General features: G+C 46.2%; 1 protein-coding gene across 4 annotated transcripts in view; it reads left to right on the top strand.

The window, feature by feature from the left end:
* Positions 1-20,952, top strand: part of CD58 (CD58 molecule) — a 69,569-nt gene that overhangs the window by 27,743 nt on the left and 20,874 nt on the right. For 2 of the 4 annotated variants that reach the window (XR_774320.1, XR_774321.1), the window contains exon 11: positions 20,531-20,672. Coding sequence is in view for 2 of the 4 variants with exons in the window: in XM_010567452.1 (XP_010565754.1) it covers positions 715-737 (23 nt within the window). In the remaining 2 variants the exon portion in view is untranslated. Of the gene's footprint in view, positions 1-714; positions 785-1,530; positions 3,001-20,530; positions 20,673-20,952 lie in introns of those variants that run through there. The other 2 variants (XM_010567453.1, XM_010567452.1) reach the window with 2 other exon arrangements.

Below are 20,952 nucleotides of genomic sequence, written 5' to 3'. Positions count from 1 at the left end.
GGGAAGGAGTTAGGACTGAGTATAAGAAACTGGGATGACTCTGTGATGCAGATGAAAACTGCCAGTGAAACTGTCATGAAAGAAGGAAACAGACTTAAAACAGGGCTGTATAGCTGGGGAGGAAGCTGTGGTAATTTGTAATAAACTGAGTCAGATCCTGTTAGTTGCCAAGGAGTAATACTGACAATCAAATGAAGTAAGTTAGTGTACGATTCATGGCCTACATGACATGCTGCTTTGCAAGGGTTACTTACTTGGCTAAACTGTGCTCCTATGTCATGCTTAAGGGTTTAGCATCTGAAATAGTTATGTAGTTACATCATGTCAAGACATCAGATACAGCTGTGCTTTCCTTGGTGCTGTTTGCAAGCTGTGTGTGGACAGAACTTTTTGCATGTTGTGGGGAGTGTGAAACCTGATGCCTATCGCCATAGCTCTAAAATGAGAGGAGAACTCTAATTTCCTATTCAGGTCCTCTCACTGCATAGACACAAGCAAACCGCCAGCTGGCTTCTCAATCATGTTCTTGAGTCTTGTCATCAAGCTGGTGTAAGTCAGCCATAGGCAAAGCAGTAAACCTGCTTGGATTTTAAGGATACAAATCATAAAAATACTTCAGGCCTATCCAGGAATCTTGTGAGAACCAGACTAGGGACATCTTTCTCATTGTCTACAGAGATGAGTACCATGTGTCACCATATGCTGCTCTCCTAGACTGCCTCAGCGTCTTATCCTAGGTTGGAGTGATGCTGAGCTAGAGACTAGTGAAAGGGAGCAGCAGTGCTATCAAAATAGGAGCAAAGACTGAATGACACAGTGTCCTGTTGCTTCACCTTATACTGTTGCTCTGTGTGCACCAAGATGGAAACACTGATGTAAGTGGACCTTGTGTATGCTTTATTGGAAATCAGCCTGATTAGAGGTTAATGCATGTTGCATGCAGCAAGTTAAGTTGTGCACGTAATCTTGAACTTGTTGGGTTCTAACTTCCTGCGCTGTAACTTCCCTTTGCCTTCAGTTTCCTTGCTTGTCAAATAAGAGCTCTGTCTGCAATCCTCAAAAGAGAAAACTCCAAAAGTACCTGGCATTACTGTGTGGGAGAAATAGCAGCAGCATGACATGCATGTGTGGTGCACAGCTGATACTAAGATTATAGACTTGAACCTTTGCATGAAAGTGGTATCTTTGCCTAGTTATATGATCTAAAGTCATGGAGTCAGAACAGCCTCACTGGTTACCAGCTGCTTAGACAGTGGCTGGCAGTAAGTGATAAATGTTCTTAACCTGCTCCAGTTGTAGAAGAATGTGTCTAGTCATAAACAGATAATTTGGGTAAAATGGCTAGTGGCTATCATATACCACAGGTTGCATAGCTGCTGTAATTGGATTGTTTTGGATCCTGTGACAATGTCTTAATTCATCTTCACACTTTATTAGTATTTAAAGCCCGTAGTATTCTTGTATAACTAGTTCAATTTCTAGAAGAGAAGACATAATAATTTGTGTGCTTTTCTTTTGCTTTTGCTTCAGATCTTAAATCATAAGCAAACAATGGAAGAGAAGTGGTAGAATTCAACGGCGAAGGAGATGCTATCTTTTCTCTTGGAGGTTTTCCATGAGCACTGAAGTCATCCATGAAGAAGTGCTTTGAAGACTAGATGAGCTGTTTCCAGTGCCTATTCTTCTTTTCTCAGAAGGGAAATGGGTCAAATAATGGACAAAATCTTTGGTATTGTTTTGTATCTGGTTTTAGCAAACAATGTTCTACTTACACAAATTGCAGGTCTTTTTTATAAATGATGTTTGGAAATTAACAAAGTCATATCCATTGACGTGCATGTGGATAAATCAAAACCTAACCAGCTTTCCGTGCAATTTTGGATCAGTACGTTTTTACAGTCAGAAGAAAGACAGCTCATCCTTCAGCCATTCCAGATGGATGGAAGTTTGCATTTGCTAGTCTCAGTTCTCCAGCTGGAACTCAATGCTCCAGACAAATGTTCTCCAAGATAGCTATCTCCTGGAGTTGGTAGAACACTGCTGTTAGGTACCCTCCCAAAGCCTATTCTTCTCCAGGCTTGAACAAGTACAGTGCCTTCAGCTTTTCCTTACAGTGCAAGTGTTCTGACCATCTTGGTAGCCCTCCACTGAACTTGCTCCAATTTTATTGATGTCTGTCTTCTTGAAGGAGTCCAAAATTGGATGCAGTATTCTAAATGTGTTCTAATGTGTGCTGAGTAGAGGGGGATAATCACTGCCCTCAACCTACTGGCTAAGCTCCTGTTAATACAGCCCAGGATGCTGTTAGCCACCTTTGCTGCCAGGGGACACTGCTGGCTCACATTTGGCTTGCTGCTTACTGAGATCCCCCTGCTTCTTTTCAGCAGAACTGCTCCCGTCAGCCAGACCCTGGCTTGTATCATTGCAAGTGGTTCCTCTCTCCCAGAGCTTTGCATTTGTCCTTTTTTAATTTTAACCTGTCTAGGTCTCTCTGACAGCCCAGCCCTTTAGCATGTTGACTGATTCTCCCCAGTTTGGTGTCATCTGCAAACTTGACAAGACTGCACTTTATCCCCTCCTCCAGACCACTGATGGAGATGTTAAATGGGACCAGTTCCTGCATAGACCCTTGTAGTACTCTACTTGTCTCAGCCATCCAGGAAGAGTACGACCTGTTAGCCACTACCATCTAAGCCCAATTATCCAACCAGTTCTTTACCATAGAATCATAGAACAGGTTGGAAGGAACCTTTAAAAATTATCTAGTCCAATGGCCCCTGCTGTGGGCAAGGACAACTTTCACTAGATCAGGTTGCTCAAAGCCCAGTCCAGCCTGACCTTGAACACTGCTGATGATGGGGGATCCCCAGCTTCTCTGGGCAACCAGTGTCTCACCACCCTCATCGTAGAAAATGTTGTCCTTATGTCCAGCCTAAATCTATCCTCTTTCAGTTTTAAACTGTTGCCCCTTGTTCTGTCACTACAGGCCTTGGTAAAAAGTCTTTCTCTGTCTTTCTTATAAGCCCCCTCTAGGTATTAAAAGGCCGCAGTAAGGTCTCCCTGAAGCTACCTTTTCTCCAGGCTGAACAACCCCAACTCTCAGCCTTTCTTCACAGGAGAGGTGTTCCATCCATCTGATCATCTTCATGGCTCTCCTCTGGACCCACTCTAACAGGTCCATGTCTTTCTTGTGGTGGGGACAATACTTCAGGTGGAGTCTCGCAATAGCAGAGTCAGGGGAGATAATTGCCTCCCTTGACCTGCTGGCCATGCTTCTTTTGATGCAGCACAGGATACAATTGGGTTTCTGGGCTGCAAGGGCACATTGCCAGCTCATATCTAATTTTTTGTCCACTGGTATATCCAAGCCCTTTTCCACAGGGCTGCTCTCAATCCTCACCTGGTATTGATATTAGGGATTGTCCTGACCGATGAGCAAGACCTTGCACTTGGTCTTGTTGAACTTCATAAGTTACACGTGGGCTCGCTTTTCAAGCCTGTCAAGGTCCTTCTGGATGGCATCCCTTCCCTCAAGTGTATGAACAGCACCACTCAGTTTGGTGTCATCTGCAAACTTGCTGAGGGTGCACTCAATCCCACTATCTATGCCATTGATGAAGATATTAAATAATATTGCTCCCAGTGCAGACCCTTGAGGGACACCACTCATTACTGGTTTCCACTTGGACATTGAGCCATCAACTGTAATTCTTGGGACATGACCATCCAGCCAATTCCTTGTCCATCCAACAGTCTGTGTAGTTTGCCCATTCAAGCCATAATGTTCTAACTTGGATACAGAAATACTGTGGGAGATGGGGTCAAAAGCCTTGCTAAAGACAAGGTATAAAAATACTACTTTCCACTCATCCATAAATCTAGTTGTTTTATCATTATAGAAGGCAGTTGGGTTGATTAGGCATGATTTACCCTTAGTTAAATGTATGCTCTTTCCAACTATTTTCTCCTTCATGAGCCCAGAAATGTGTCTTAAGTGGTCGTGCTGCATGATTCTCCCAGGGATGAAAGTGAGACTGACCAGCCTGTAGATCTCCAGGTTGACCTTTTGGTGCTTTTTTTAAAACGGATGAACCTTTTCTAGTTTTTCTAGTCAGGGACTTCCTCAATCTCCATGACTTTTTAAAGGTTACCTGCACTCACAGTGACATCAGCCAGCTCTCATAGCACACTTGAATACATCTGATCAGGTCCTGTGGACTGGTGTGGATCAAGTTTTCTCAGGTAATCCCTGACTTCTGGTAGTTTTTCTTCAGCCCTTTGACTAAGCACAGAGCCTGTGAGACCTTGTTAATGAAGACTGAGGCAAGGAACACATCACGTAACTAAGCCTTCTCTGTCTGATATCCTTAACCCGCTCCCTCAGTTGAGGAATGGGCCTGTATTTTCCTCCTTTATTCCTTTACAGTTAAAGTAGCAGCAGATGCAGCTCTGGTTGCTCTTGATGTCCTTTGCAAGTCTAAGTATAGCTGAGCCTTGGCTTTCCTGACACCATCCTTATCGGCCCTGGCAGTGTTCCTAAATTCCTCCATTGTAGCCTGCCTGCCCCTGCCTCCACATCTAATATAAGCTATTTTTGCACTGGAGCCCTGTCAGGAGCTCCCTGCTTAGCCAAGCTGATCTCCTGATTTGCCTGCCTGTTTTCTTGACTATGGGGATGGCCTGTGCTCATGCTTGGTAGAGGCCTGATGGCTCTCTTGAGCTCCTCTGCTCTTCAGAACTGTCTCCCATGAGATCCTGCCTACCATCTTCCTGAATAAGCGGAAATTTGCTCTCTGAAGGTGCAGGGCCTGTACTCTGATGCTTACCTTCCTCACTCCTCTCAGGATCTGGAGCTGTTTCTTGGGCACTACAGCCAAGGCAGCCATTCGTGACCACAGCCCCGTCCAGTCCTCCCCTGTCAGTGAGCAGCAGATACAGCCACACAAGACCTTGCTGGAGCATCTGGTAGTCTGTGTGAAGAAGTTGTCCCTGACACTGCCCAGAAATCTTCCTGACTGCTTGAATTGTTGCGTTGCTTTTCCAGGAGATGTCAGAAGTTCTCTCATAAGTGCCAGAGTCTGTGAGTCAGAGACTTCCTCGAGCCGTTTAGAGAAGCCTTTACCTCCTTCCTTACCCTGATCTGGTGGTGCTATAGCATGCTCCAGCCATGTTGGTTATCCTTACGTCCTTACTAGCCTTTCCTGGGATCATGACCCACAAGCTCTCAGCCAGCCTGTCACCTGCTCTGGATCAGAGCTCCATACATTCAACCCACTCTTTCACAGAGAGGGCAGCCTCTCTTCTCCTACCTCCATGACTTTCCTGTAGAGCTTCTACACATCCACTCCAGTGCTTCAGTCATGCAAGCTGGCTTGCCATGTCTGTTACTCCAACAATGTTGCACTTCTGGGAACTCATGGAGAACTGTAATTCTTCCTGCTTGCTTTCCATGCTGCATGCATTTGTGCATGTACTTTCATGCCTCCTCCTGCCAATGTTTTTTTTTTGGTTGTTTTTTTGGTTGGGGGTTTTTTTTTTTGCTTCTGAGGTCTATTTTGTTCCTGTCACCCTGTACCCTTTACTTTGGAACCCTATCCACTACTACTTAACTGTGGGTTGTGATCTCCCTTCCCATCATTCCTACTTCAGAGCTTTCCTCATGAGGTTGGCTAGCCTGTTGTCAAAGATTTTACATTAGACAGCTCCGTAGGACATTTAAGCTACTCCTGTGTGGCTTTTCTGGTAGTGAAACCTAACTAAAGTTTCTAACAGTATGAGAAAGATCACAGGTAACTTATGTCCTGTTGTAGGAAGTACAGACCCTACAGAAGACTTGAGATCTTCCCTTATTGTTATACATACCATTTAGATGTTTACTTCCACTCACACAATTTCTTCTGTGCTTTGTAGCTGCACTGCAAGAGTGTTCAACAGGATCTTTTGTTAGAGCTAGACCACCTTACCTCTACTGCTCTCTGTAAATATTTGGTCCTAATTTATTAAAAAACTTATTCATATGTAAAAAAGCTTTGCCATATCTTTTTTGTAGTATATACCTACACTTTATATATAATCTTGAAAGTCAGTAAACAATACCCAAAATAATCTTTAACCCAAAGTGATTTATTTTATGTATGTATTTTTAAGTCACAGCTCCTTAGCAAAATGTCCTCCATTGCATCTTCAACAGGTTTATCAGGATGATGCTGTCTACTTCTTAGTAACTTTTTAACAAGTTTCCACACAAAGATGTCCTTTGTCATGTACTGTGGTAAGAGTAAACCTGTAGCTTCTTTTCCTGCTTGGACAAAGGCTTGCTTTCTGTTCTTGATATAAGAAATAATGGGCAAAAAAATGATTGTTTGGAGGAACTGGCTGAAATTGCTCCCAGAAACTATACCAGTTCATCTAATACACTGCATTCATCCTGTGCAATTTAATACTGAACAGCAAGCAAAAGTCTCACATAGGGTGTGGTTTTGAAAATTCCTTGACACCTGATACTGACTTTGTTTCCAAAGCAAGAAGCAACAGTCTTCAAATATAGTAAGCAGTTGTGGTTAATTAACAACAGTTGCTGGAAGTCTTCAGCATAATTCGTGGAATTTTGGAGCTTTATCAGAAGTAGAAAAACCCACGTATATGGCAGGCTGATGTAAGACCAAGAACTACAGGCTCTACGGTGTCTTGCTGCCTGCTTTCACCCACTCGCTTTGCAAAGTGTCTGCTGTGCATGAGAAAATTCTACCCACTGGTAGAAGTATAGACTTTGCAGTTTTCAAAGCAAGAGTGAAGCTCAGGGCTTTTTTTATCGGTATTGTTGTTTTCTTTGTTTTTTTATGATGGGTAGGTTTTCTTTTTTTCTGTAGGGATGTGAAGCCAGACATTTGGGAAAATAAATTGGCCTGACTTCCTGCAAGTTTTGGTGACAGCACTTGCAGTGCCATTCCCCATGTCCCTCTCTCCAAATGTCTCCTGTGCAATAACTAAAAAAGAATAAACGCTTTTTCATGAAAAATTTGTGCTCAATCTTATTTTGCAGTGAATGCAAAAATAGGCAGTTTTCAATAGCAAAGAGTAGAAGCTTACTTGAGATGCACAGTTACTTCTGGCTTGTGTACAACTTGAGTCCAGGAGATGCAGATTGTATTCCAGGAAGCGAGCCTGCCCTCTGACACCCTGAAGTCCCAGCTCATGTTGATTTTGAGACCTGATTGTTGCTAATAACAGAAACTCGCAGTGAGTACAAGCTGCTGTTAAGTACTTGTGCTCACAGGACACATCCCCATTGATTCCTTGGTCCTGACTCCTTTTCTTTGTATTAGCTTTATCCTACGGAAGCAGTGCCTGCAGGAAATCCTGCTCCTCGTTTATCCCAGAATAAATGAGATCAGAGCTCAAGTGCTGGTGTAGAACTGATTTGATGGATTTTGGGCATCAAACTCAAACCACAGTTGTCAAGGCAGCTTTGTGTTGGGCTGACATGCACAAGCAAGCTTTCAGTTGTTTGCAAACACCCTGTCCTGGATCTAGCTGTGCTGGTTGAAAAGTTACACCATCCTCACTTTATCATTGGCTGTGCAACTGTTGGGAACAGTCTCTAATAGATTACAGTGTGAAAGCAGTTGTGTGAGTTGAAAGAGCCTTCACTGATGCCCAAGAGCTAACTTGATATGGAGCTCCACAGGCATCGTTGTGAGGACTGGCCTCCAGGAGCAGGACTGCAGCAAAAGGCAGGGACAGCAGGAACGCCAACAGGCAACACAGTTGTCTTTTGAGCAGACTTGTGTCTGTTCCTTAAAACCAGGGGCTGATAACACCTGGCAGACTGCAAGGAGGTGATGCCCACCCTATGTGGCACACTGCTGCTGGAACACAAGTTTGCAATGCTCTTCAAGCAGTAGCAGGTTAATTTACTAACACCCAAAGCAGCAAGGGGGAGGTGAGCTTGTGTGCTCTCGCTGTCTCTAGGTGCAGTTTGGGCTGTGGCATAGGTACAAGGACGTGAAACGTTTCTATAGACCCTAATGAACAAGTGAACAAAATTCTGAGGAGCTTTGCTGTAGGGTTGTTCTCAAGGAGACTCTCCTCTTTAAAAGGTGGTGAGTACAGTTGGCAGTGGGGCACCATGTGAGCCACTGTGTCTTAACTAGTGCAGTCATGGGAGAAACCAGTGTATCCTATGCCCAAGGATGTATCTGAGTTCCTACTTTGCCAAGTTTTATATGACTCAAATATAAAACTTGGGTCAAAACTTGGGTATAACAGAGCTTCTGCTTCATCCCTGTTGGATATCTGAGGATGGGCCTGTAAGTCCCCAAACTTGCCAATTTTTTCTAGCAGTTAAGAGAGAGAAACTGTGCCTCTCTACTTAGAAAAATTCATTCCTAGCCTTATAAATCTCAAGTTTCCCATTTAGACTGTGTTTTCCTCTTCTGTCATATCCTGTTGTGCTTGTTTGCCATTCCTCTTCATTGGGGGATTCTGTGCTCTTTGAGTATGCATTTTTGATCTTTCTTTGGGGGAGAGCGAGGAGAAGAGAGTGGAGAGATGGACCAGGAAGATGGACCAGAGGGGAAATGAGCAATGAATGGTAGGTGGAGGTAAGTGCAAATAAGGTCCAGAAATTCTGTGTACAGTACTGCAAAACAGGCTGAGTTTTAGGGGTCCAAGGGTAAATTCATCCCAGAATGATCCCTTGAAATGCTTGCCTTGTGCTGCAATAGTCTGTGTCTTGCAGTCCTGGCAACAGAAGAGTCATGCCTTTCCATTGATATCAGCATTTCCCTGCTAGTTCTGGTTGAGAGTTACATATTCAGAAGTTTCAGTTCCAGTTGCAAGTTCTCAGTTTTAAGTGAATGTTAAGCTAACCTAAATAATTTAACTAATCAAGGAAAGTCCTTGGTGGTGATGATGTCTGTCACTCAAGCCAGAGGACTGTCCTGGTGAGACGTTTGGAAAAAAGGTGAGAAGATTTAGGTGCCAGAGTGGCAGCCTGAAGCTCCTTATGTCCGGGTGCTGTTGCTCTGCTGGGGCAGGACTTGCTCTGGGGCAGGACCCGGCAGTGTAGGGGATTATTCCCAAGTTCCCTCTGCTGTGTGGAGAGGGAAGTTTTCTAAGGAAGGCCATTGATTTGGAGGGAGAGAAAAAGGCTCCTGAAGATGAATCGCCTGTGGATTAGCTGTTTTGCATTAAGAGCTGTAGGAGGCAGGTTGCTGCCCGCTTACTCAAAGTGCGTTTGGTGAGTGGGGGGGTGGCTTACCCTGTGGGATGGTTTGTTGCAGGTGTTTTCAAGGGCCAGTGTTTCTTTCTTTTTTTTTTTTTTTTTTCTCTAGAGGAATTAGAAATTGACGAAGACATGCAACATTTTCTGTTCTCTTTAGAACATCAGAAAGAGGGGCCTGGACCTGTGGGGGAAATGATTTCAGCAGTAGCATTGTGATTTAGGGTAATGCAAGGCCAACAGGCAGGGTGGGCCAAAGTTTGGATTTGAGAAGTAGGAAACTATAAGGAGCTGGCTGTGGGACTTTGAGGTTAGAGGCCTCTTTGGCTGAGGGCCACCCCATGGGGGTGGGGGATTTGTTCCTTGTAAAAAAATATTGTGACCCAGGGATGCTGTGGATCACATTTCCCATTACATGTAGACTGCTGGTATCCTGTGCTTGTGTGCTGGGCTCTGAAGACCCTTTTACTTCCCACCTCCACCGCTTTTCTTTTCTCCCTCAACAGCAGGAAGAGAAAAATTTTACCAGGGCAGCAGAATTTTACCACTGAGGAGTGGAGCGAGTTCTGTGCAGAGTTTTATTGCTCAACGTCCTTGCATGGTTGCTAAATTACATCTGCTCTGAAGCGTGCCAGCATCCTGAGAAAAGTTTTGCTGCCTTCCAGTGAGTGTGGACCTGGTTGGTTGCTGTGGCCAATCTAGCAGGGGAAAAAAAAGGTCAAGTGAAATAATAACTAATTTGGGACCACTGTTATATGATCCCCAAATATGTCAGTGCATGGAATGCAGCCAGACTATTTACTGTTCTTTGGCTCCGTTGTGGTTCTGAATCGTGAGTTTTGCTCAACAGCACCAGTTAAATGTAAAGTCCTCTGGTTCAACTCTGCAGTATATCAGCCAGAACTCATTTAATATGCTTTTTCTAATCACTATGGTATCACAGTGGTAACAAGTATATGGTGAACTGAAACATTGTAATAATTAGTAATGTGCTCCATATTAATAATTATTTATCATCTGGTTGTTTTTCAATTCTCTATTTCTGGAGCCAAATAAATTATGACAGAAGTTCATTGTAGTGGCAGAATCAGACACTGAAAGATCAGAGAATGCTGGATTCAAGATTTTCTGCACAATCTTCCCTTATTCCTCCTGTACTTAATGCATTCTGAAAATAGACTGGTATTTTCAGGAGATTCCTGTCACTGGTAGTAAATGAATCCTGCTTCCACGTTTCATTTAATTTTTTTGCATTAACTTTGTATAGCCCCCTGGTGTTCTCTTTTAGGCATAATCTAAGATGTACTTTAGAGTAATTCACTTTCAGATGTTTTTGAGTTATGTGTTCACACCATAGCATCTGACCATTTCACAAACAAATTTTCTACCCTCTAAGACAGAGGGTAGTACTGTCCCCATTTTACAGATGGACAAACTGATGCACAGTGAGATTACAACTAAGTCTGTCAGATGTGTCCGCGGATTATGGAGCATACACGACTTAAGTCTTGGCTTTCCTGCATGTTTGTGTTGTCTTAGGGCCTTCGTATGGTTAAGGTAGAGCCCTGTTCGCCTTCAGTTGCAGCTACAAGCTACTAGCAAGATCTTTTGTTGCACACATGGGGACACAAAAAGCTTCAGCATGGCAATCCACGTATGAATTCTGTTTGGGTGAAACTCCGTGTGTTTGGGCAGCAGAGAAGATGGCGTTCCCTGTGCTCTTGTCCTCCCCTTCTGCTAGAAAAAGTAACAGGGCATTCAGGACAACAGTTCTTTATAAATGAGCCGTACAAGCTGGTGCTTTGACTTGTTAAGTAAAGACCAATGATGTCTGGAAATCTTGTGCTTCGCGTGTGTGCAAATGTTTATGTTCTGTATATGTGCATGAATGTGTGTGCATCTGTATATTGTGCACTGGTTGTACAGGGGAGGGAAGTATGCTGGAGAGGTAAATTATTAGCCTCTTAGTGCACTGGAGCTTTTAGAGTAGAAAGCATTTAAGTTACTACTGTATTTGCCAGTAGATCAGTGCTTGTGCGGGGCTGTGAACGGTTTGGGATCCATTTTCTCTAGATGTAGCAGTTCCCACTGAATTGTGCTGGAGTGGATGTCGGGAGAGGGGTGCTTTCATCTGCTGAAACAGTAGAATGGTTAAAATCTGTGCAGCTGCTGGCCCAACACAGGCATTTGGCCAGTGTCTACCTTAAATGTGTTCAGCTGAATGTTTTGGTTTATGCAGAGCATGGGGGAGCTCAAACAGCAGTACAGATAACATCCAGTTCTTCAGAAAGGCATGTAACAGCCTTACCGTTGTTTTTCTCTGCCTGCCCACCTCCCACCTACATCTGCCCTATTTTTGCTGAGGATGTAAAATGTCAGCCTGACAGTTCAAGTGTGGCAAAATAGCAAACAAATGTGAATAATGGGAAGCCTCTAGCTGAAGCTGCCTAACATGGCACCACCTGCCATCAGTGAGAAAACATGGGTCTGTGGGTGTCCAAGAGTTTACTGTACTGTTTTAGGCCCTGGGAGACCCATGGAGATGGATGCATCCCGTTTGCTAGTACCAGTCTTACCCATTTAAACTCCAAGGTTTTTAAAGTAGGGCTTCGTGTATGTATTTGTGTATGTTTACGGATAGGTGTGTGTTGTTACCTAGAAGAGCTGTAGGCTCAGGGGGGCATAATCCCAATCTTCTGCTAGAATTCTATTTTCTTTCATACTATAAATTTAGGAATTACATGATACGCAACCTGTTTTCTTTTGTTCATATCCACATTGTCTCCAGATCCGCAGCCTGAGGACAAAGTCTAGTACAATACGTTGTTATAAATCTGTGGAGGTAGCATAACAGTCCTACATTATATCTCTGAAAATTATTTCTTTGGGATTTAATCTTTTTTGTATTCATCATTTTGCAAGCATCCAAGACACTGCCTCTGTGGTGAGAGCTGTTTCACCCACAGCACCATTTCTCTCTCTCAACACATCATAAGGACAGTAAAAAGACAGCAGTTTTGGCAGCTGTTCCACCCAGTTTGCATAACAGTGGCATTACTGGCATTTTGAGCATGTTTTGGTATGTAAAATGTCAGAGCTTTCAAAAGCTCTCAGTGATTTGGGGGTGCCTTACATTCTTAGCATCCAACATTAGACAGGTTAAAGAGCTTGCTGGGATGACACCATCCAGAATCTGAACTTTCACAGGGAGTTACATTATTGAAACTGCATCAGTTGTACCAAGGTGATAAAGTCATCGATTACCTTGGGATTGGCTTAAAAATCATAAAACCTTAAAGAGTAAAGAAAGAAGAGAAACAGCGTGGGGCTAGAGGCCCGATAGAAAGAAATACCAGACTGATTCACAAAACTGGGACATCTCGTTAGCAGAGAGTGGGAACTTGGATGCCAGCTCTCTGGCAGAAACACGGCGGAGCTGGACACGCAGCTCTTCCCTGGAAATATTTTCCTGAACTTGACTGCAAGTTCGTCCTCTGTAGAAATATTTCCGAGTGCTTCTGATACGACTGGCCAGCAGGCACCGCTCTAGCACCAGCAATTGCTTGCCTGCTGGGGCATCTGTTTTGGCAAAGAGCTTCTCCCCGTCCCTTCCAGCTCCCTTTTTTACAGCTCAAGGCACCAGTTTGGCCTGGAAAGCTCAGGCATGGCCCGAGGGGGCTGTGAGCTGGGCAGTGAGTGTATTTACTCCCATCCTGACACAAGTTGCCACAAGATTTGCGCATGGTTACTGTGGGCAGTTCTCGGACTTCTCCTGGATTTCGGCATGCCCCGATATAGCAATGAAGTGTTACTGGCAGGTAGTTGGTCAGGAGGGAGGTAATTTTAACAGATTATTATTTAATGTGCTGTGCTTGGAGGTTTCTGGAGGAGCTACCCGAGTGGATTTTCAAAGAACCGGCAAAATAGATTTCCTAAGGAAAGGTTTTTTCTTACTGCATTGGATTTTAGCCCTCAGAATATCCAGTGTCTTAGAACCAAGTGCCCTTGTGCAAACACAGTTTGCGTACCCCTCAGCCACATCCAGCCACGACCTGTTCTAATGCGCTTCTTTCAATACAGCTGCAACCCCCCCGCTGCCCTTCCCTCCACCCTCTGGTCATACAGGTTTCGATCCCAGACTATTAAAGCAGCGCAAAGCCCGCATGTTGCAGACTAGCTGGTAATTAAATCTCCCAGCCACAGAAGTAGTTTAAACAGGTACAGCTGGAACTGACTGAAATTTTTCTTTACTGCCTTCTGGGCTTAGACCAAAGCAGGGCTTCTGCTGCCTCCCTGGAACAGGTAGGGGAGGGAGTTGTAGGAAGAAGGCAGAGAAGGGACAGCTTTATCAGCTAGAAACCGATTGAGTGACCTTTCTGCTCTCTGGACTGAAGTGGGACCATTTCCTCTGTGTGCTGACATTTGCTCCAGCCCTGTCCTTCTGCCGCTTTCTTCACCTCCGCTTCACTTTGTAATTGCCTTTTGTATTGTTGGTTTACCCCACCCATCCCCATGCTTCTTCCCTTCAGCATCTCCTCTCCAGGGATTCCTCTGCATGAACCTGGCCAACACTGGAGGCACAAAAAGGACAGCCCTTGCTCTGCTTTTGTTGCTCAGTCCTTCCCGTTTCTGTAGATTGGGTCTGTCTTATTTGAGACCTCATGCCACTTGTGGTTTCTGTTTGAGAAGAAGAAAAAGGTATGAGGATCCTTTTCTTTTTTTCCTTTTCTTCTTCCCATGCAGATCTCCTGGGGTGCACAGAGTTTGACCTCTGTGGGTTCTCACACCCTGGCTGGACCTGCGGGAGAGTCAACCCTTGAACAGCACATCATTTCTTACTGATATTTTGTGCGTCATTGCGTTACGGTGTTTATGCAATTGTTGCTTGCAAACAGCACTTTGTGACTTTGGCTCCATTTCCCCTCCCCTCTCCACTCCTCTGCCCCATTCTTGCCCTCTTGTCTTTTATTTGCTTCTGGTTTTGTCATGATCGAGGCTAGACAGACTGGAGACTTTTAGGCTCCCGAAGACCTGCATTTCTAATGTAAGAAAACAAGCGGAAAAACACTTAATCTTTTTCCCTTGGACCGAAATCCTACCGGCTCCTTAATCTATTACAAAGGCACATAAAGGGCATAAGCAGCATTTCTTTTCCTTTGACGGTCATCATTAAGAGGGGGCGGAGCGTGGAGTAAAGACAATTCAGTTGATAAAAGAAGAAACCAAGGGGTAGCATTCCTGATTTCTGCTCTCAGAAATCTGCCACTTGTTGGCTGTCTCACTCGGAGCTTGTCACTTAAATTTTGTGTCAAAGTTTACCTAGCTGTTAAAGAATAGCTGTTGCTACGTTTTTCTCAGGCTCTTGCCTGCAGGAGGTGATTATGGAAAAGGTAACATTTCCCTTAGTGGCCGAGCTGCAGTCGACTTAATTTGCAATTTGTTACGAAATGGTAGGTATTGTTTTACCTTCCTTCATCCCCAGGCTGGGGGAACGGGCACAGTGAGTTCCAGAGATAAATGGCGAACCAAATAATTACAGGCCTGACTCTTAGAGGTGGCTTGAGGATTAATGGCTGTTTGTAAAGCACTTTGAGATCTTTAGCTGAAATGTGCTTTAAACTCCCGAGCACTGCGGGCTGGAGGTGATGGGTACCCCCAGGCTCTGGCAGAGGTCAGCACTGGCAGGATATCCGATCTTTTGAAGCAGAGATGCAGCTCCAGGGATGCGGCCATCCAGGCACAGGGAGGAGGTTTATGTTAGACCTGGGAAATGCTCCCAGGTAGGATGGGAAGGTGGGAGAGAGAGAGCCTGTCCCTTCAGGCTTGTTGCTTTTAAGCAGATGTGGCTGCATGGAAGAGAGACCTGAGGAATACATCCAGCGAATGCTTCTCTAGCCATCTTTCTCATCTTTCTATCAGCAGTGTCCCAGCCAGTAAAAGGAAGTCAGTGCTCAGCTGTCATGGATATAAGAAGAAAACAGCTTGAGTTGCCTTCTGATGCCAGCCAGAGCCTCCTTGGGAACCCATGGGTGACCTCCATAAGTTGCATTAAGCCAGAGCACTGCATTTCAAGTGTTTTGGAGCTCATATGCTGCAAACGACCACAACTCGTCTAGGCTGGGACATTCACTGTTGTTATCACAAGCGAGGAAACTTTTCTGTCAGGTGCCTGCGCAGTGTCGGAGTCCCAGCCTGGCTTTTACAGCCCTAGAAGGAAGTGCTGAGTGCGTTGCTTTCTAATCTTGCCAGGGAGATTTTCAGAGGGGAGGCTGTGCTGTGGGAAGCAGCGTAAGATACGGATGGATCCAGCCAGCTTGCGCTTGTTTGAGTCCACAAGCAACCGCCAAGGGCTAGGCACTCGGGGAAAGTTCTCCCTGTCCCGTGGGAGGAGCACGTGCGTTTGGAAAGATCCTTGAGCGCAGCAGCTGCTGGTGGTGCAGAAGGGGAGAACTTCTCCCTGGGTGTCAGGAGTCCCTCAGGGTGGTGCAGGGAGCAGTTCGATGCTCCCAGCATTGTCCTAAGCAGCTATGTGATAAGGGTTTCCCAGCATCGAGGTGCAGGGACTCTCAGGGGACTGACTATGTTAGCAACTGCAGGGACTGTGGGGAAATGGGACAGGTCAGGTTATGGCTGGGGAGTCTGCACTGTACAGATGCAGCGAGTCCATCCCAAATCCTTTGCTACCCATCTCATACTCCAGGGAGGAGGGAGAACAGTTTATCTCCTCTCTGCAGCACAAGGTTTCAGGAGAACATCCAGCACCTCTGAGCTGCAGAACATCCTCCTTGCTTTTGTTGTCTTCCTGTAAGAGGCATGTTTTAACCTGCTGTCTGCTCAGGGCTCAGCCCACCACACAGCAGCATCATACACATGGCCCTTCGTCTGGTCGGACTGCGTTCCTGTGCTCAATGTCCTCTCCTTAGTATCTTCAACCCCCCTTTCGGGTGTGGAGATGCCATCGATCCATGCCAGTTCCTACCTTGCTGAATCAGTACTCTCTGCAGTATGTCCAACATCTTCCTCTTAAAAAGTCTTTTAAAATGGCTGCTGGTAGTCAGGGACCTCACCACTGTCAGTATTGTCCATCTAGTTGGGGAGAATTTGCTGGGGAACAGACCTGTCATCTGATCTTTGTCAACTCTTTTTTTTTTTTTTTTTTAAACTCTTTGAAGCTTTGACTCCTGCTTACGGGTAATGTGGGTAAAAGTGTCTGTCCTCACCACCCCTGCCTCTGGAGAGTAGCACACTGAAGAGGAATGAAAGGGCCATGGGAATGCTAAGCATCATTTTATTATTATGACCTTTAAGGAGACAGTGGGAGGATGGAGGAGGAACACAAGGAAGACGCTAAGACAAGACCACACAAACAGCGCTTAAGGGGGGAGAGCAAACCCAAAGGGACTTCAAGAGACAAACAGATGGGAGTGGAGGAAGAGAGATGAAAACAGGAGACTGAGCAAGACTGGTGAGGAATGGCAGAGCCACCTTCTTCCAGTTTACCCAGGGAGTGGCAGGAGCAGACCTGGGGCTCTCCGTCCATGAAAAAAACAGCCTTCTGCGCACCGTTCTCCCATTTTCCTGAAATGTCTGCTTTTGCTCCTCCAGGCAACCATTAATCTAATATTAAGCCCCTTAACCTCTCTAATTGTTCCCTTTCAGTGTCAGCTGGTTTCCTATTAACCTTTCAATCTCTCAGTAATGCAGTTACTTCTGACTCCAGCCAGCCCCGGCTCTAAAGCTTTACCTCCGGCAGTGAATTTTCCAAGCTTTCACTTTTTTTCTCTTTCTTCTCTGTAATGATTATTGCTGCTGTTAAGGAGCCAGTTTGAACCAGCCTCTAAGTGCACAGGGCTGAACCAGTTGGAGTCTATAAATAGCCCTTCACTAACCTTGCGCCTTATTTCATTAAGTTGATTGGCTTCCCTCTCTCCATTGCATCTGTCTCTCTCTGCCCTCTCCGCTATCAATGCTGGTTCTTTTGTTGCTATCGGAGACACCTGCTTGTTGATAGCAGGGTTGATCAGTTGTAGATTTTTCTCTTCTAGAACAAAATAGCGTTGTTGCTGGGGAAGCATCTCTAGAGTTTCATAACAGAGGGAAAGCAGAGGGTGAGGCAGGCAGGCCTGAGACAGCACGTCGGGAAACGTCCATGCTGTGCAGTAGGAAATTGCGTAGCTGAGCACCAGGTCACAGGGACAGTTTGCCGCCTATGGGCTGGGTTTCTCCTGTGACACTCAATGTGATTATACTTGACTGGAGTCTGCTGTGCAAATCCCATTGTGCAATATTGAAGCTAAGGTATCTGCCCAAGGACAAATGGCGCTGCAGTTCAAATGGAGAGTGCTGGCCTAAAGCAGATATGCAGATCCCAGAATGCAACGTGAACTGTCTGCTACATCTGAGATAGGTCCTCTGGTGACTTTGGCATCATTAGTCGGTATACTATTGCTGCTTGACCCTGTAACCTGGCAGAGCATAATTTGCTTCACTGGTCATCGTCAAGTTGCAGCTCAACAGTGTCTTCGTGCTGTGCCTCCTCTAACTCACCGGCTTCTTTTAGTGCTGGTGCAGTTCCTGAGCTCTGCTCAACGCTGGTACCTCTCCCCAGGGCCTGCAAACTGCTCCTTTTTTTGTAAGATACAATAAACGTTTGCAGTGAAGACTGAGTTGAGCCGTTGCATGAGGTGACCTGAAATCTCTGGAGTCGGTGTAAATCACAGCTCAGCATTACAAGGCTGGGTCTGAGTGGCACTTACTTACAAACCGCTTGTGTGCAGCGATGTACTGGGGCAAAGCATCTGCCGGTGCTTCACAAGTACTAGAGGTGCTATTGTGGTGCCATAACAGGTTGTGTTTGATGGACCCAGCAACAGCGATGGCTTCTACAGGTGGGGAAGCACCATCTCCTCGCAGAAGAGCTGGGATCGGGGATCCGGACATGCCTCTCTTTTGCTGTGTGCCAAGGGGCCAGTTCTTACCCCGTGGAGCCTCATTTTTCCCCAAAGAAAGAGAGACGCTCAGAGGAAACTTTTCCAGTCTGTGCTTAGGCTGACCTTTACAGCGTTTTGCTTCAGCTTGGAAGAAGGATTTGTGTGTCTAAAAGCTCCTCTGTTTTTTCTAGCTGTATCATTTGTCTAACACCAGCTGTTACCTTTCCCTGAGAGTCCTGCCTCAAAGTCAACAGCAACTTACCAAAATAATAGGAGCTATTCTCTTCTGCTCTCTGTGCAGCTCTGTGTGTCCCTACTTGCCCACTTACTGCTATTCCTTGTTGTTGGAGGGCAGATTCTGGCAGCAACGAGCCTTTGTCTTATTTTCTGGCAAACAACCTCGGTCTGCAGCAAGGCAGGAAAGACAAACAGTCAAGAAACGAGAGCTGCTAAAACCGTGGTTAAGGAAAAAGCTTAACTTCTGGTGGCTTCTTTTTTTAACCGCCGAGTTTGACGGGGGGAAAGGTTTGTAAAAGCGCTGCATGCATAGAAAGCTCCCCTAACCCCCCCCACCAGGGCGGGTGGCAGCTGGCACTCGCATCTGTTTAATAATACAGGTTCTGCAGGATGGCCGCACGCTCGCTTTCCATCACTCGCAGCCTCCTTGCCTCCATGTTTATCTTTTTAAATCCCCGGCCCGTGCCTTTCGGGTGCCCGGGACCCACCGGGACGAAGGAGTTGTGTCCCCCCGGGTGCCGAGGAGGAGGATCGGGTGCCGCTTCGCCCTCCTGGCCCTGCCAACGGGTGCCATTTCAGGGCAGGCACCATCTTGGGGTGTTCCCCCTGGCCCTGAGATGGTGCCTTGGGGGGGGGTCTCTGGGGTCCGGCGGGGAAGGGGGTCTCCTCCAGCTTTGTGGTCTGCCCGTGAAGAAGGGCGGCCGTCTCGCAGACCCCACCGGTGGGGGAAGGCCCTGTGGGGGGACCGCTCCTGTGGTTGTGGATGGGGCAAAAAGCCCCCGAGGCCAGTCAGAGCCCCAGTGGAGGACTCGGGGGCTGAGTCGAGCTGGGTACCGCTCTGAGAGCAGGGTCTAGCTCCTCAAGCACCAACGCCGGAGGTGGGAGAGGAAGAAAACTCCCCCAGGTTACACCAGGAGGTGCCCGCTGTAGATGCACATGAGCGTTTACTTCAGCACAGCTTGTTTTCTCCCCACCTTTATTCCCCCAGGAGGAGGGAAGGGTCAGGGAACGTGGCTGGTATCGCTCCCTTGCATGCCGCTCCTGTGATGGCAAGGTTTGGGGGCTGCTCACTCCCTGCAAAACTTCCCAGCCCACATGCCCTTCCCGGAGGGTCCCATGCCGCCTTTGGGAAAGCCAAAGCCCGCAGAAAGCCCGTTCGACCCGCCGATGAGCGTGCCGTCCTTCTGCAGCGGGCACCGGGCTGTCCCGAGCTGCCAGGAGAGGGGAGAAGGGCTGACCGGCACCGGCAAGGTCTGGTGGGACGTGGTTGCAGAGTGACATGGACTGCCTTGATGTCGAAAACGCTGCCTTGCAGCGAAGGTGGTCCTGGGTCAGTAGAGCAGAACGCGCGTTCAAAGGGGAAGCCGATGGGAGATGGAACTCAAAGCAAAGCTACCCCTGCTTTTTTTGATCCGCATTACGGCAGGACGATGGTATCAGACCCTCCCTTAGCTACACCCCCATTGCCCGTTTCCCCTGGCTTCTGTGGTCTGTCCCCTCTGCTCCCCTTCCCTGGGAAGCTTCCTAAATATTTACCCCAGTGATCAATCATATGACCCCGCTGTGGCAATGTGATACGGCTTTAGCTGCTCTAATCAGCTTAGCTTGGGCCCCTGACCCCTGTCATCTTATTTTAGGAAAAAACTTTACACAGTGCCTGGTGAGGGCTGTTCAGTCCAGAGGATTTATATCCAAAGTGAAAAATAGCAACACAGACTTTTGCTTTTTTATTTCGTAGCCAGAATTCAGTTTACCATTACAGCTTCTGATTTGTCATTCCTCTAAGAGGAGTTGAGCTTTGAGTAATACACAAAGCTTTTAGCTGCATGGTAAAACGTTTGACTCTTTTGAGTGTTAACAAAAAATATCCCAAATAGTAAATGTTGAGTGCTTTGGCTGAAGTACTTAAGAGGTGCTCAGTCATCCAAATGGACTTGGACACTGAATCACTCCTCTCCTTTCTCCTCCCAGCTTTAAATTATGTCCTTTCAAGCAAAATGGGCTCTAGAGAAAAGAATAGTGTTTGGTGCAGAGGACTGGAAACATTTACCTTGAACCTCAGGGGGTTTTATGAGGGACACACCAGAGGAGCGATGGCCTAAAGATAAACATATTCTTGGAGTGTTTTTTTTCTCCACAGAGAGACATCTCTGCTCTGAAGCACCAGCAAAAGCCAGAGATGAATGAGCAGCCAAGACCCCAGCTCACCAGCCGGTCAGCCAGTGATGCAGGTGGGAGAAAGTATGCGCTGATAGTTAAGTCTCTTTCCAAGGCTCTGTAAGGTGAGTGCTACAGATATTATAAGAAAATACAAACTACATCGTGTCTGGAGGAGCTTGTTTTATTATAGAGATGAGTACTAACAACCTTGTCTGCACTGCATAAGCTCTGACGGGAACAGACTGGCTTTGTGAGGGAGAGGCAGGTGAGGGCAAGTGAACTATACTGGGGCAAAAGAATAACTGGAGGTGTGTTGTTGTGCAAGAGGAGGGTCCAGCAGAAACCGAACACCTTCCAAAGCCTGAGAACTACTACAAGTGACAACTTCTGTCATCAGCCGTG

This window comes from Haliaeetus leucocephalus, unplaced genomic scaffold (genome assembly GCF_000737465.1).
Source record: "Haliaeetus leucocephalus isolate CR32 unplaced genomic scaffold, Haliaeetus_leucocephalus-4.0 Scaffold228, whole genome shotgun sequence".
Taxonomy (NCBI): domain Eukaryota; kingdom Metazoa; phylum Chordata; class Aves; order Accipitriformes; family Accipitridae; genus Haliaeetus; species Haliaeetus leucocephalus.
The sequence above is the reverse complement of the archived record's forward strand: the minus strand, read 5'-3'. Positions and strand labels throughout refer to the sequence as shown.